General features: G+C 32.6%; 1 protein-coding gene across 2 annotated transcripts in view; it reads right to left on the bottom strand.

Annotated features, from left to right (window-relative positions):
- LOC148312507 (apoptosis-resistant E3 ubiquitin protein ligase 1) overlaps positions 1-18,036 on the bottom strand; it is a 36,103-nt gene extending 18,067 nt beyond the window's left edge. Inside the window, exon 1 of one of the 2 annotated variants that reach the window (XM_088277166.1) lies at positions 15,150-15,674. In XM_088277166.1, the coding sequence (XP_088133292.1) occupies positions 15,150-15,219 (70 nt within the window). In that variant the 5' untranslated portion in view covers positions 15,220-15,674. Of the gene's footprint in view, positions 1-15,149; positions 15,675-17,775 lie in introns of those variants that run through there. The other variant, XM_088277165.1, reaches the window with a different exon arrangement.
- Between the last annotated feature and the right edge of the window lie 56 nt (positions 18,037-18,092).

The raw sequence follows: 18,092 nt of genomic DNA on the forward strand, positions 1-18,092 counted from the left end.
TTGGATGTAATACATTTGATACAGAAGACAAAAGAGAAAGTATTAAGGATGGATGAGATTACCACTACATAGGAAAGAAAATAGATAAGAAATAGTTGGTAGGAAAATGAGAAAAGCAGCAACTCGGGGCCGCACACCCGTGCTCGTAATAGCTTGTGTAACTTATACACAGATAATGTATAATATTACGTGATTAATATTATTACCGTCCACCTGCGTAGTGCAGTGGTAAGTGCATTTGGCTACCGTGCTGGAGTCGTTCCGGGTTCGATTCCCAGGGGGGTTAAAATAAATACAAGTGATTTTTACTTTCGAATTTATTAAATACCACCCTGGACTGGTACAAGAGGTGCTGGACTGATCACTTTATTTTCATGTAATTAACGATCAAGATAATACTGCTTTTACACGATGCAGTGCCCTATGCACCATTGGGTGCGGATAAGGAGAACAGTTAGAAATGTACAGGCTAATTAAATGCCTTTTTAACCACATTTATAATTGAAAATAATATGTGCGTCTTAATTTTGTTCTTTTAGTGAATAAAGGTTAATAAAAAACAAAGCGAGTGTAAGAATGTGCGATGTGGGTGCGGATAAGGGTTAGAAGAAGAAGAAGAAGAATATTAATTTAAAGGTGGTAATAATTTAAATGAATATCCCGCAAAGCCTTTTTAGAGGCTTGTCTGCAGGTACGATAGTAAGGATAGAAAAGGTAAATGTGAAAAATACATCACAAATACCCAGACCAATCAAAATCAACTGTTGTTTATTTTATTTTGCAACTGGCGGAAATCGAACCCGCAACGCCAATTTCGCAGTTGAACGTCTACCCAACTACGCCACAGCGCCTGCCAATTTAAATCGAAAGTATTTTCAATAAATTCAGCAAAATATTAACGAAGCTAAGCGGAAAATTTCAGTAATTTTATTAATTGATTCTCGCAGTCACTTTGTGGTAAAGTCTATCCATTTCTAATTTAAGTATTACTTAGTAAATACCACTAGAAATAGTGGTTTTTGCTAAGTAAAACTTAAATTAAAAATGGAAAATTTCAGTACAGAAAATAAAATTTTCAGGATTTTCAGTCCGCCAAAATTTGTGTTAGAATATTAATGGTGCGAGCTTTTGTCTGTCGGTGCGTACTAAAAGCACTTAGCGTAAAGAAAGCGCGTTTAACAAGTACCTTACACAATATCGATCGTGAATAAGACCTTACTGTGATATTAATGTTCTCATAATAAATCTAAGGGGTGGTTTCGTCGACCTTCAAACCGAGTTTCAAGAAGTAGATAAGGTTGAATAACCGCGCATCTATTGGAAATCGATTCGGTTATTCTGTCAAGTACGTAGATAAAATGCAGTACTATCGGATAATTTATCGGTTATCTAGATTCAGCGAAAGATATTAAATGTCAAGGTATTAATCGATTGCTAAAGTCATTAACAAAATTTGTCTCACAGCATTTTGAGTGTGTCCAAATACTTGTTCAAAAATATGGATTTTCTCCAATCATTTATGATTGGAGAAAATTTAAGTGATCACTTTTTCATCTCACCAATAAATGTCTCTAGTGAAGTTCTAATGATTCAAGAACAATGTTTCGAAATTGGTTCATATACAGTATCTACTCAATGAATTAGGGCCACCCATTATTTTTTTGAATACTCTGAAATCTTTTGGATTATTACATTTATTTTACATAAATACTTTAAGTTTTTTATTGACATCTAATATCATGTATATTACCTTCAATAATATGTAAAATATACCTGGATTATTTAAGCGTTTACAAAATTTTAAACCCTTTTTCTGAGAAAGGTCCCTAATTAGCACAGGTAGACAGATAGTTGAAAGTTCAAAAAAAAGCCCTATCTCATTTATTAGTGAAGTTTCTTGAGTTCTGATTGTTGTTTTGTTCAGAGAGGTTATATAGTTATCGTGTCTTGTGAAAAAAACTTAATTTTTAATTTTAGTTCATAAAGTATAATTTTTTTTTGTAAACACAAGTGTTTTTTTTGAAAAGGACAAAATGGGAAAAAGTAAAGACATTTCTGAGGAAAAAAAGTCTAGTGTTATAGTGCTACTGAAATTAGGAATACTATCTAATAGAGAAATTTCAAAAAAAGAAAACGTTTCTCGTCAAACAGTGGACAAAATTTCAAAATCAATAAAAAATCAGTCACCCGCCACCAGCAATCAGCGAAAGAACTGTCGTAAGATTAGAAAAACAACACCGAGGACTGATCAAAAAATCGTTCAAAGTGCCTTAGAAAACCGAAGTGCATCAGCAAAAACATTAAAAATAAAATTGGAAGAAGAGGGTATAAATATATCGGTATCAACACTGAGGCGACGTCTTTACGAAGTAAATCTGAAATGCAGGCGCCCTGTAAAAGTACCAAAATTGACACCACGAATGAAAGCGGATCGATTAAAATGGGCCAGGCTACATCGAAATTACTCGGTAGATGATTGGAAAAAGGTATTTATTTAAATTGAATTTTCAACATATCATTTTAGTCAATAAACTTATATATTTGAATTAAACTTAAATTTTCATTATTTTTCAGGTCATCTTTAGTGATGAGTGCCGGTTAGAAGCCGTGACAGAGAGCCGTCGATTCGTCAGGAGAACACCAATGGAACGTTACAATGAGGCCTGTGTGGTTAAAGTTATCAAACACCCCCCTGCAACAATGATATGGTCATGTATTATTAACAATTTACCTGGGCCGTTGTTTTTCGTGGAAGGAACAATGAACCAAAATTCCTATAAGCAGGTCCTCGAACGAATTTTATTGCCCTTCTACCATACACTCGACCCAACAGAAGGTCCATACACCTTCATGCAGGATGGGGCACCTTGCCACCGGGCTAAATCAATAATAAAAATTTTGTCTAACAAAAATCTGCCTTTGCTCCCCTGGCCTGGAAATTCTCCGGACCTTAATCCTATAGAAAACGTATGGAGCATGTTAAAAAATAAGGTATACTCATTCCCAAATCCGACAGTAGACTGTCTAAAAAAAAAATTAAAAAAATTAGGTCAGAAGACGAAGAAATAAAAAACACGATAAAACAGTGCATTTTAAGTATGCCAAAAAGAATTGAGGCAGTTATTTCTGCCAAAGGTGGAAATAATAAATACTAACTATATTTATATGAAAATATATGCATAATTTAAGCGTAATAAAGTGTTCTTGTGTAAATAAAATTCAATGTTGTTTTATTCAAGGTTTTCTCTGAGTTATTCCTGTTTGAATTGAGAAATTGCGCGAAATTCTGCGTGGCCCTAATTCATTGAGTAGATACTGTATATATAGAACTTCCAAGAATTTGAATAGTGTGGTTGTCAATAATGGGTAGAATTGGTGAACGTTACACGTATGTAAAGTGATCACCTAAACCAGTCTATGATGGTCGTCAGTCCCGTAAATGCCCACACTTCTATATTCTCCTTCATCTTTGATGAGATGTAAAAAATATTATGAAAAATAACTCCTATAATTGGAGATAATCCAGATGAACTGTGAACAAGTATTTGGACACACTCAAAATGTTGTAAATAAATTAACTGGTCAAATTGTAACCTAAAATAATAAAAATTTAAATACAACATTTTGAGTGTGTCCAAATACTTGTTCACAAAATCAGGATTATCTCCAATTACAGGATTTATTTTCATATTATTTTTTGACATCTCATCAAAGATGAAAAAGAATATGGAAGTCTGGGCATTTACTAATATAAGAGTTTCTGCTTAATAAAAAGCTTCTTTACATCTCACCAATAGATGTCTCTAGTGAAGTTCTAGTGATTCAAGAATAAGGTTTCTTAATTGGTTCATATATATAGAACTTCCAAGAATTTGAGTAGTGTGGTTGTCAATAATGGGTAGAATTGGTGAATGTTACACGTGTGTAAAGTGATCACTTAAACCAGCCTATGACGGTCGTCAGCCCCGTAAATGCCCAGACTTCCATATTCTTCTTCATCTTTGATGAGATATCAAAAAATAATATGAAAAATTTAAATGATATTTTCTGGCGTTTCTCGTGTATGTGATTATAATCCAGGATTCGGACCTCACATATTAATAAAAGAGTTTCTGTTGAATAAAAAGCTTCTTTTCATATCACCAATAGATACAATAGAGACATCTATTGGTGAGATGAAAAGAAGCTTTAATAAATAATATGAAAAATCCTGCTATAATTGGAGATAATCCAGATTTGTGAACAAGTATTTGGACACACTCAAAATGTCGTAATAATTTTGATTATATTTTCCATTTAAAAATAAATACGAAAGCGAAATGAATATAAAAGCTACAAAGTTTGAGTGAACTATTTATTCAAACAATATTCTTTAGATATGCGTAAGTCGATACGAACATAAACATAATATACCATAAGTAGAATTAAAGAGAAAACGTATTACAATTTTTTGGCAATTTGCCAAATTTGGGCAATCTGTTAATGACAAAAGAAATAAATTGAGAGCTTCGCGTCGATTTCACAGCACATTATTGTTCGGGGAGCTGTATTTAATTGATTTATTAGGTACTAGTTTTTTCTATAGCACAATGGGGAAGAATTTTGTGGTGTTTTTGCGATATAACAGTGACGGAATAGGTTCTAAACTTCCAAAAATAAAATGATTTATACTTAGTTATTGTATATAAAATAGAGTGGAAACTCGATATGAAGAATCTCAAGGGGTTTGAAAAAGTCGGTATATTGAGAAATTTGTTATATTGAGGTTCGGATGACTAAAAACCAGTTATATTAAGTTTTACTCTCTTATTTGTATATTTATTTATTTTTATTTCATCATACACATAATAACAAATTACAGTAATGCGCCCTCGCTTAATTTTAAAAAGATTTTTTTATAAATGAATAAAATCATTAAAAGTGTGTAATAAAGTTTTATTGGATATACCCGTAATACAATAAAGGCATAAAATTATAATAAATGTGTATTATAATTGTCCGCCTCCGTAGTGTAATGGTCACAACGCTCGGCTTCCATAATGGAGGTCCCGGGTTCGATTCCCGAGGGGAGGTCAAATATGTAAAAGTGATTTTTTCACTCTAATATTTATTCAACATCACCCTGGATTGGTACCTGAAGCGGAGGGATGATTACCTTTCCTTCGTGTGTTAACGATCAAGATCAAACTGCGTTTGTATGATGCAGTGCCCTATGCACCATCAGGTGTTAAGAAGGTTTTTAAGAAGAATTATAAATAGGTTTGACTCTCAAGAAAAAAATAATCGTAGTAAAGTACACATGTTGACTCTTTGGCTAATACGTTTTTATTTTGAATGGGAATTGCATTTATTATTTACCTTGTTTATTATGTACAAGGTTTATAGATCATTAAGTGGATTTTTCTTTCTTCTAACTAAATAAATATATAAATAAATATTTAAATCTGTGTTGGGAACGGGAGGGATAATCTAGTGTGGGCCAATCAGGAACTCTCAGCATTTGCTCATTGCTAGGAGGTAACCACGTAAAACTCCCCAGGAGAATGCGGACTGTTTATATGTGGACTGGCTAATAAGTTTGCCAACCACTGGTTTAAGTGATCGAATAAAAAACCGAATAAAGTAAAGAGTTGTTTTAAAGAAGTCGTAATATAATTAGGCTTCTTAACCGTTAGAGTGCCAAGACGCGCGTTCGCGCGCTTGCGCATACTACCCAAAATTGACAGGAGCGCGACAGCGCGTCCAAAATCAAAAAAAAGTTTGGCGTTTAGCACGCAACAAGGGAGGTCGCATAAGTATTTTTTTATCTTTCTACGTGTTACATAAAGTGCATATTATAATATTATTAGTAATTACAATATAAAAAGGATTTGGGAAAGTAAATTTTTAAGCCAAAATGTGTTCTTTTAGAGATAAAAAGACAAAAAATCTGGTTATTTTGATTTTTTTTTAAATTTATTGGCAAAGCACCCAATTTCGGGTGATACCTGCCATACTAGTGATTTTACATACTTAAACAATATATATTTTTTTATTGATTTTTTTGGGGTCACACGCTTTTGCCATACTTTTTTATATGTTTAATGATCGCACCGTTAACATTTTTTGAGTTGATTGACAATAGGTGTTGGACATTCAGCGGGAAGGACAAACCCTCAGACCAAATGTCCTGAATGAACTCGAGGTTAGGGAGTAAGGGGCAGTTGAAAAATATGTGGTCATTATTTTGATTTCTACACACAGCGAAACGGCAAATGTATCTGTTACAAAAAGAGAGGACACCACGAATCTATAAAAAAATAAACCATTAATGGTACACACCTATTATAAATTTATGGGCGGAGTAGATGAGAGCGACAAAATGCGATACGCCTATTTGGATGAATTCCAGTTTTTCTTTTAATTTTTGTTAACAATATATATTTCCATAATTTTCTTTGTATTATATTACTCTTGTACATAACACCGAAAAAAATATTACAATTGGACAATTTTCGGAAGAGATACAGTTTTTTTTCAGGACAAGGGTAAATGACATAAAAAACAAAGATTTCTTTGGCATTTTTAAGTATATATGAGTAAAAAACAATGGCATTCAAACGGTTAAATGAATAGCCCATGTCTAAGTGAAGCCATACCCATTTTTACTGCTTAATTTTCACAGATACCAGTAGTGTGTAAATTCTGACCTAAACATTTTTGGCACCATTAGCAAATTAAATACATGTTCTGGTTATAATAAGTAATGGGTTAATGTCGTGGTGTGTATCGCAAATGGAGAGGTTGTTATTTACGCTTTTCCCTCGGTCGTAATAAATGAGATAACGCGTTGGCAATGAAATTTTTTATTAATTTCACCGCACTATTGCTTGTATTCTTGTATTCTTGAACCACGTATAGTGACTGATTTCAAACATAACAATATTATTTCAAACGTATCCATATAAATACCAGTCTATACATGGTAGTAGCTGTCATTTTTTGTGAGTTGTGTGGCGCCTGTAAATGTTGGATGTATTGAATGAATAAAATAATATTTATACATAAAATATTGGTCAGAATTGAATAAAAAGGCCAAATAAACTACAATACTGCTAAATATAAATTACATCACAATATATTTTAAGGAATAACCCGCAAAGCCTCTTTTTTAGAGAATAGTGTCCAGGTAGAGATAACGATATGGAAAATAAGTATCACCCACCCAGACCGATTGAAGATAAGTATGTCTTGAATTTATTTTGCAATTGGCGGGAATTGAACCCGCGACGCCAGTTTCTCAGTCGAGCGTCTACCCAACTACGCCACGGCGCCTGTGTATTTTTAACGATTTAGCAGTCACAATTTTTTGACAGATTATATTTATAATGATGCAATTTTAAGCTAATCATTAACTATACGAATGAAGGGAAGTTGATCAGTCCTGCGCTACAGATACCAGTCCAGGGTAATATTATATAAATATTAAAGTAAAAAAAAACTTTTGACCCCCCATGGGAATCGAACCCGGGACCTCCAACTTGGTAGCTAAACACGCTGACCAGGCGTATCGATAAAAGGTTTCACATAAAATATTCATCCCTCTCAAAAAAATTAACTAATAAAATAATAATATCGTAGTCATACAGGAGAAAGTGACCAAGTGCATTTTTTTTTACAAAAACGTGATCATTGACTATTTGATATCTTTCTAGCCTAAAATTGCCCTGAAAAAATCCCAAAGGATTTTAAGCTTGGAAGTATAGTATATTGACTTGTTAAAAATTATTAACTGCATTGATGTTTATTTTCTTACCGAGCAAAAGTGACTTAAATGGAACATTTTACGTTTTGTTAGTTGGTCACTTCCTCCTGGACGACTATGATATAACGGATAAACGTACTAAAACGAATAATCAAATGAGAATTGCAGCAGGTAATTAAGTGCATACAACGTAATTACAAAGAAAATTCCCCATTGCAATTAGGAAACCGAGCGTTTTATTTTTCTTAGCCTTGTTAAGGCAGTTCGCCGAAGTTTAAGTGCTGGTAGAATTCACGGAATTCGTGATACGAATCTGAAAAAGCGCCGACCTTCTGACGTTCTAACGTATCCACCCTAAACGTTAGTTTTATCGTGCCATCTCGCAAGGTAACTCTTCTGGCGAAATAGCCTTTCTTTACACCCTGTAGCCCAGGGGTGGCCAAAGCGCCGTCCGCGGTTGGCTGGTAGACGGCGCTATTGTTACTAGTCGCCCGACTGTCTGCCAAATGTAGTATCTTGCCAAAAATTTCTAGCACATCTTCTGAATGAATCAAAAAGTAAAGGTCAATATGTTTTTACAACATAAATATATTATGGATAAATACATTTATTTTGTTGACATCTCAAGATAGAATAAGAATGATTAAAGAAAACACTTGTTTTTTACCACTTGAGTTTTATTAAAGACTACATGTTTCAGAAGTTAAACTTCCATCATTCAGGTCTGTATAATAACTATATATGTTATTATATATATGTTATTATACAGACCTGAATGATGGAAGTTTAACTTCTGAAACATGTAGTCTTTAATAAAACTCAAGTGGTAAAAAACAAGTGTTTTCTTTAATCATTGTAACATGTCTTACCACAAAGTTAATGCTGAAACAATAAATAAAATAGAATAAGAATATGGAAGTCTGGGTATTTACGGGGCTTACGTCCGCCATAGGCTGGTTCCTTTGTTCAAAATCGTAAATATAACGTATAACGTATTCACCGATTACTTTGAAATTTTGACAAAAAGTTGTATAGGAATACGCGCGTGTTTTGATATGCTGTTTTCTTTCTTTTTCACTTAACCATACTGAGCCACAGCAAAGCGTGGTAGCGTGCAGCTATTGATAATATCAATACACATTTTGAAAAATTACAATGTATTTCGTTTCATCTGAAAACCAATTAGTTTGTTAGATTTTTTGTTTCCATTTGAGCATTCTTCTTGTGTACAGTATCAACCTCTTCCTCCCTCCCTCTTCGACATCCAGGCCTGTCACTTTCTTATTGTCATTGGACCATCCTGTCTGGGCCCACCCACGATTCTACATCCGGTTCTAGGCCTCCAGTCAAGCACCTTTTTTGTCCATCTATTGATATTAATATCTTCAGACATACGTACCACATGACCTGCCCAGTTCCTCGTTTTAGTATTATCTATGTATATTCCAAATTTAATTAAATTTTTGACTTTATATGACTGATAAATTCACATATGATGTAGGTAGACCGCCGCTTATTTTTTTTTAAACAGGTCGCCCGCGTTGATCAAAAGTTTGGCCATCCCTGCTATACCCCCATCTCTATAACAGAGATTGCGAACCTTTTCTTTGATAGCGTTAACGTATATTCTCAAACAACCTTCGTCTTGACTCCCTGAAATGTGTTGATATTGTTTTTTTTATCATGTTGTACAAATCGCGTGAATAAACCATGTTTTTAGCTTTGGCGGGCCTTATCGGAATCGGATACATAATGTTGATTTATTTACGCGGCAAAGTTATCTCGACTTTTTATGTTTTTAACAGTTGATCATAAAAATGGCGTGGTTATAAAAAAATTAAATGAAGGCTATTTTGAGAATTGATCGCGAACTGAAAATATTTTTTCATTGTTCTATAAATAAGGTTGGTTTAAAAATTCCTTTGCATGCCGTAAATGAAAATATTTGATATATAATATATTTATATTTTAAAAAATAACTAACTAACTAACCATCACGCCGCTTCCCCGCAGGGATAGGTAGAATCTATGAAGTTTCGTTCGCCTTTTTTAAAACACATTTTTTTATTTACAATAATAATATAACAACGATGTACTGTATATAGTTTTTTTTAAACGTATTAATTTATTTGACCAGCGACCGGGTTCTATCGTTACCGACATCATCATACTGGTGAGAGGCTAGACAAAATTCTGTTCAATAAAAAAGCTATATACACAACAAGCCAGTGGTTGAAAACCATGTTTTATATAATTTTTCCGACAAAATAAATTTAAATTGAATTAATGTGTTTTATAATAATAATTACATATAAGTTATGGTAAGGGTTTTAAATAAGATTTTATATAATATTATTACAGAAATGAATTTTTGTATGAAAATTTAAATAATATTTGGGTGGATCTGGAACAGCTGGTTGACAAACTACTAAACATATTTATTTTTATTATCTGCACGCAAATCATCGCGTTTTTCTTGCTTGTCAGTTTAAAGTGTCACTTTATGACAAGCGAGTATACACGTAGGTTCACAATCTCTGGCTTATGTAGTCTTGTAACAATGGTATTTGCAGGTAGGAACTCATAGCTAAAATGTCCGGTCACGCTAATACTGGTAGCCGAGTAGCCTTTATTATATCCGAGGTCGCGCCATCCTTGAAATGTGTGTGGTGCATTTTAATTACATAAGCTCTTCTGGAAGCTCAAAATAATACTTTGAGAGGGGCTTAAAACATATCGATTTTCCGTTCTAATTTTCGCGGTATATTTTCGATGGTATTTCGAGAAACTATAAAGTTATTTTATTTATATAAATATACATATATATATATATAAATATATATATATATATATATATATATATATATATATATATATATATATATATATATATATATATATATATATATATATATATATATATATATATATATATATATATATATATATATATATATATATATATATATATATATATATATATATATATATATATATATATATATATATATATATATATATATATATATATATATATATATTCCTATACACAGGACCAACCTGCGGACGGTTATTCCTGTAGGAAGAGCTACCGCTGATGAACAATATCTCATTGGATATTGATCTATTCCATGTGCCTGAAGGAGTTTTCCGAAGCGGGATTCTTCTACACCTTTAGCAATAGTATTCTTGCTTATTTTCGATTTTAATGTGTTTCAATGTATACGCTTTAAATTTTAAGTTTGTAATATTTATGTTAATTATAAATACATAAATTGAAAATTAAAAAAATATATATTTATATATATATATATATATATATATATATATATATATATATATATATATATATATATATATATATATATATATATATATATATATATGTATAAATATATATATATATATATATATATATATATTTATATTTTTTTAAAAATTTTTTTATGTATTTAAAAATTATTATTTTATTTATCCTTTCTTCTTTTATTTATTAAATAACTGGGACTCTGCTAAATAAAAGCTTTTTAAATCCAATGAAAGATAGCTGCTGTGAACTCAATCACGCAACGTCATGAGATTGATCATATATGTATGACTTTTGAGACGAAATTTGAGCAGTGAGGTTGTCAATCATGGGTAAAATGGTGAATGTTATACGTAATTAAAGTGATCACTTAACCAGCCTGTGACAGGTTAGTAAATATCCATACTTACATTCCATGTTTATTGAGATGTCATTTCATTTTAACTCATTTCAAAATTATTTCATTTCCAAACAGTTTTACATGAATACACATTTTAGATGGATATATTGTTGAATAAAATAAATACGTTTATAAAAGATACGCTTAAAATTTACTATAATCATAAATAGTTTTCCAAATGTAGGCGATCAAAAATATTACCGTCGGAAAACAGGCGCCGAGTCAAAAAAGTTTGGGAATCTTTGCTGCAGACTAAGATCTTTCTGCTCGTGAGAGAATACAGTTTCACGCATCACGCGATTAAGGAAGTTAGCTTTCCAAGCAATTAAAATATCTTTCAAAGTCAAAGAGAGAATACGCACAAAAGCGAGGAACAGTAAAATATTGATTTTCCTCACAAAATCCAGTTGTAGGGAGTTTAAAAAGTTCCGCGTTTTGCGAAAAATCATATTTCAAAAATATTTTTTTAAACCCTTATCCGCTCCCCAATGGTGCATAGAGCACTGCATCATATAAACGCAGTGCTATCTTGATCGTTATCACATAAAGGTGATCAACCCTCCGCTTCAGGTACCAGTCCAGGACAATTTTGAATAAATATAAGACTGTAAAAATCACTTATATTTATTTGATCCTCCCATGGGAATCGAACCCGGGACCTCCAGAACGGTAGCCGAGCGTGCTGACCATTACACTACGGAGGCGGACAATACATTTATTAATTTATTACATTATTTTTTACCATGCACATAATTATAAATTACAATAATGTGCCTTTGAATTTTCCCGTGCCGAGGACACATTTTACAATACTTATTTATAAACCTGTATGAAATAAAATTGTTTATGACATGCCACCAAATACGACCTGGCCGAATGATGCAATCTATTTCAGATCTACCCACATCCATTATCCATTTAATATTCTATTACACCATACAATGCTTTACTACACCATACAATGCTTTATTAGGGAACGATATGTTGTACAAGATAAATTGAAATAATTGAAGGACTTATTTTACAAGTTAAAAAAAATGCATTCTTACGATATGGGCACATATTTCAATTTGTAACATGCACTATTTCCAGGTGGGCCTAAGTGGCTCGTGTTTGAAAACAGGAATCAAGTTGTGGTAGAGTGGGGATAGAACTACATTTCATTAGAATTAATACCACAAAAGCCAGAGTATCTATGTAATCTAATTTTAAAAAATGTATATGTATTTCGAAAAATATTAAGCTAACGGTTGTGTCGGGTTGTGGTCCCGTGCTTAGTGTCGCGGACTCTTAAGTCAGAGTTTCTCGGTTCGAACCCACTCTACCACAATTTGATACCTATTTCTTATAATGAGCCGCTTAGGCTCACAGAAATAGTATGAAATTGAAATATTTGTGTAAATAATAAAAACACAAATATTTCTTTTATTTAAAAAAAATGTTTAACCCTAGAATTACAAGACACTCGTAAATTTTACGGTGGACATCCGAATTGTTGGACACCACCGAGGCAACACATGTAAAGAATGTGGTGACAACTAGCATGTATCTTACAATGATTAACCCGATGGTTGCCAGAGACGAGATATCTCGGCAAATGGCGGAGTGCCCGTATGGCCAGAGACGAGATATCTCGTCAGTACTTTTGATGACGTATTACTCCGCAGTTTTAACTCATATTGACAATCTGTCAAAAACGGAACATACATTGCCATCAGTTGAAGTTGTCACAAAATATTTTATAAAGTTTTTAAATACTTTTAAGTGATTTATCGGTATCACTTTCAGCTGACAGTTGACAGATGTCATTAGGGCTACCACTCAAACCACTTGAAATATTGATTATTTTAATCGATTGTTTTGAACGCCAGGGGTTTTTATTTTGCTCAATTTTTTTGTGTTTTTCTTATTATTTTAAAATATTCCATTGATAAATAATAGTTGTGTGTTAATATTAAATTTAATAAAAACTTGCGTGTGCGACTTAGTGTGACAACCCTGAAAATTTGAAACTGGTTTAACTTCAAGAATAAAACTCTAACAATCGATGCGGGATATAATATTTGGTAAGTAAATTATAATTCAATAAAAACAACAAAAAAAAAATCTTTAGACAACTTTTTTTTTTCAAAAAAATACTTGGCCTGTTGAGCACTGCGGCGTAATTTATTTGCGGCCATGAAAAGGTTAAAGAAAACAATTGTTATTTACCACTTGAGTTTTATTATAGACTACATGTTTCAGAAGTTAAACTTCCATCATTCAGGTCTGTATAATAACTAAAATATAAAATTGTTCTATAAATAAGGAGAGGGCCAAATAAATAATAATAAAGGCCAAATTATGAATTATCTTGAAAATTTAGAAATCCAAAAAAACCTAAATTCTAATAATAATTTATTAAATAATATATTGTTTCAAAATTCTTCACCTTTGCTTTCCATTTTTCCTTTGTTTTCAAACTCCGCCTCTTGACTAACCCCTTCCCCTAACTTTCCCCTCTCCTTATTTATAGAACAATTTTATATTTTAGTTATTATACAGACCTGAATGATGGAAGTTTAACTTCTGAAACATGTAGTCTATAATAAAACTCAAGTGGTAAAAAACAAGTGTTTTCTTTAATCATTGTAACATGTATACCACAAAGTTAATGCCGAAACAATAAATAAAATAGCATGTATCTTATTTCTTTACCGATATTTTATGCACTTTTAAAAAATAAGTAAACGTTTGTAGTAAAATGTGAGTTTTTCTTATCGTCATTAATTTTACGATAGACCCGTTATTAAGGTACATTGAAACAAGTCCCGTGGTTTAAAATCATTTTATATGCCAATAAAAACTACTTGGTTTGTTGGAAGATATTGCTTCATAGCAATAAGCTCGCCAATTCCTTTTTTTTAAATTCTGTACATGAAGTCAAAAAAAAATAAAAACGTGTCAAAAATAATATACGTGTCAAAAGTCTACGTAATCCGAGGGGATGTATGTATGACTAGACGAATGGATATGAAGGAAGCTAAGAGTGTATGCCGGGACAGAAGAGTATTGCGTTCCATTATCTCTACCTACCCCTGCAGTGAGACGCCGCGATGGTAGTAGTAGTTGTTCGTGTTTTTGAAAATACGGGAAAAATATTGCTTACTTTGTTTTTTAAACTTGGACAATCCTATTATAATACAAATAGCTATAATAAATATTTGACGAAAGGACACGAAAAATTCAAAATACATGCATATTATAAAATTATTAAAATGTAACGTAGCAATATGGTGCAGTGTTCCAGATAAAATAGCTTTTTTTTCGCATTTTATGCTGATTTTTTTATTGTTATACGAAGTTGAATAAATATCAACATTAGAAAACAAAATAATAATAATATATGATTACAAAATGGGTTATCATTGCTTGCGTTTGTCCCAAATTGCAGCGTTGGATCAATCTATTATCCTGAAATATATAGAACGCGTAGGTACCTACCTAACTGAGGAGTCGTATTAGCCAGTCCACTATTTAAATTGCAAAGAATTATCTAGTGGAAGGTCTTATCCAAAAGTCGACACCGTTTAATGATGGGAAAACATTATTAATATCGAAGCATGGCAATCAGTTTGGTTGTTTGGTATCCAACCGTGTAATAATAATTGGGTGCGTGTTTATGTCGCGATTAATTATGAAAGTTTACAAGCAAGTACCTGAGGAGGTGCTGTTGGACGGATGAACCATTCCGATGGAGTAGATCTCGGAATCTCCGAAGGACCACATCTCACCAGCTCTAGCAAACCGTTATACTCTATTTAAATTCGGTAAACTGCGATTAATATTTAAAAAAGTGTAAAAATAAGAAAATGCAGTACGATTATTGACAATTGATTTGAGCAATACGTTTCGCGAGCTCATTTTCTACCGAGTAAAATATATCACGGCACAACATTTTCACAACTGGCGTTACTATTTGATATAGGGTAAATATCGGAAGGAGTCCTCGGTAAGCGATAGTCAGGAACTCTACGATGTTGTCGTACTGCGTTTTCGCGCCCGTCTCGAGCGGAGAACTCGGTTCGGGAGAGGGATTCGGACGATGGAAAGGGTGGAAAAGTTTCTCGAGGTTCGGCTAGTTTGAGGGAATGTAATTTAGAGATACGACGGGGAAAGGTTAAGGGAAGGGGGATGGATGGTCGAGCCGAGTGTCCGGCGGTGCGGACGTCAGCGGTGGCAGTGAGCTCCGCGGGCGGGCGGGCGGGGCGGGCGGGGTCCCGCCCGGGGTCGGTGCGCGCGCCCCCGCCCTACAGAGGCGACCCCGACGGAGAACAAAAGCACCTCCTGTCTTTTTACGACACCTCGTCATTGTGTTACGTGCTTGTTTGGCGTAAATCAGATTCGCACGTAATAGATGAATTCTCATTTATTAAAATAATTTTTGCAGATAAATTTGCAATAAATTAACCACCCTGCATCGGGTAATTTTCAGGCATATTTTTTTATAAACAAGAAAAATAAACACAAAGTTTGTTGTCACAAAATATTGTCAGGTACGAAACCTGACTAAAATTTGTCAGTGTATCCGGTATGCGTTAAATATTTTTGGAACAGATATCTTTTCAAGTGCGCGTAGGTCATACGGCTTAGCGCGGAATGGTAAAGAAAAACCGCGCGCATAATAATAATAATAATACATTTGGATAAATTATATAGCGCCATTTTCGTAAAAAAATACCTCAAGGGCGCTTCACTGTGAATGCGTATCACGTACATTCGTATGTGTAGGGCGGTCAATCCAAATGAATTGCTAATTAAATTTTAAATAAAACACTTGTTTTTTACCACTTGAGTATTATATTTTTTACGACTAGTATCGGAAGCTACAGATGCTTCCATCTACGGGTTTGAATATAAACAGTTTATTGTTTATACGAAACAAGTCATAAAAATATAATTCTCAAGTGGTAAAAAACAAATGTTATATTTATAATTTAATCATATGTTACTACAAAGTGAATAGCGAAACAATAAATAACACAATTGAAAATTAATTAATTAATTTTTAAAGATGATTTTGCAGATATTGAATCGCAGGACGTTTAGAAAGTGAAGACTGTTTTCCTATAAAAACGAGTAACAAATAATTGATAATAAAACAACGAGATAATAATTTTCAAATTTTAAATTAAAAAACTATGGTCGGGATGTATATTTTTTCGCTTCAGAGGGTCCATGAAGCCGGTGAAGATAATAATGTAAAATAAAAATCGTTAGGTATTATTTTTAGATGGGATAATTAAGATTTTTTTCAGGCAACTATATTAGTAATGTTATGTTTTCCTAAACTATTTGCGTCAGAACATTTTGAAATTTACCACAAAAAATGTTGTCGGTTCCCGGATTAATCGGGACCATTTTTCGACGGTAAGAAAATTTGCCGCGATTTTCATAAAATTTAAATTTAGGTTTATCAAAACTCCAAAAATTCCGGTGAAGGCGAGGAAGAATTTCCGCTTCTCTATTTTCAGATATTCACGAACCTCTAACACCTATGAATTCTACAATACTATTTTGAGAATATAATATAGGGACATTTTCCAGGCCGTTGGGACATATCGGTCACGTACTTCGACGTTTCGGGACTAATCGGCTGTCCAAACTCAAAACACAGTAAGGGACATTTTTTGTAGTAGTTTTTTTTGCATTTTTGGACTAAGTAGAATCTACTTAGTCCAAAAATGCAAAAAAATGTACTACAAAAAATGTCCCTTACTGTGTTTTAAGTTTGGACAGCCGTAATGGCAACCCTAAAGTGCATATATGTACATATATTATTATCATATATAATATTTATACATAATAGCGAGTGTTAAAAGATTTACAAATATTTTTTTGGTAAATTATTTCCAAATATTAAATTTTGTTACATTTAATTGTAATAAATCAACAGTTTTTTATTTGAAAGTAAAAAAAATCTTCTACGTGTTGGGTTAAAGTTTTTTTTAATGACCTGATATTTCAAAAATTAATTTTATGTTTAAATAAATAAAAGAATATCTATAAAGTTACATAACTTATACTTATTCTTTCGGAATATAACATTAATTTTTATAGCATGGGTTATTTAAAAACATCTTCCATCATATATTTAAAAATTCGTTTAATTACTTAAATAGTATCCCTTATAGGAAAAGATAAAATTCTGTTGGTGAATTATCTCGATATATTTGTATTTCCATTTGATACACCCTTTTATTGATACGGTGATAATATATTATTTGGTAATATATGGTAATGTTATAAGTAACTAAACACACAAAATACTATAAAGTTACAAACCTCTATCCTTAAAGAGCTGTTTATATTCTCCTAAATCATTCTGATCCAGCCAAACATCAGCTTCCGTTCGACCGGTATAAAGCGCGGACCCCCACAGATACGATACGAGTTTTGTGAATGAAAACGAAATAAGTAATGTGAATATTAAGCCCAAAAATAAATTAATGCCCTTGACCATTGTAAATAAACATCATATGTCGTGTTTTTCGCGTGTATTAATGATACAATTATCTTTTAACTCACGGAATTATCGCGGCGCCCCAGTACTTCATTGTTATTAATTTTGGTTTAACCATAGATTACTAAGCTCAGTTTGA

Source organism: Brachycentrus maculatus, unplaced genomic scaffold (genome assembly GCF_059751285.1).
Source record: "Brachycentrus maculatus isolate JH-2025_06_01 unplaced genomic scaffold, ASM5975128v1 h1tg000039l, whole genome shotgun sequence".
Lineage (NCBI taxonomy): Eukaryota > Metazoa > Arthropoda > Insecta > Trichoptera > Brachycentridae > Brachycentrus > Brachycentrus maculatus.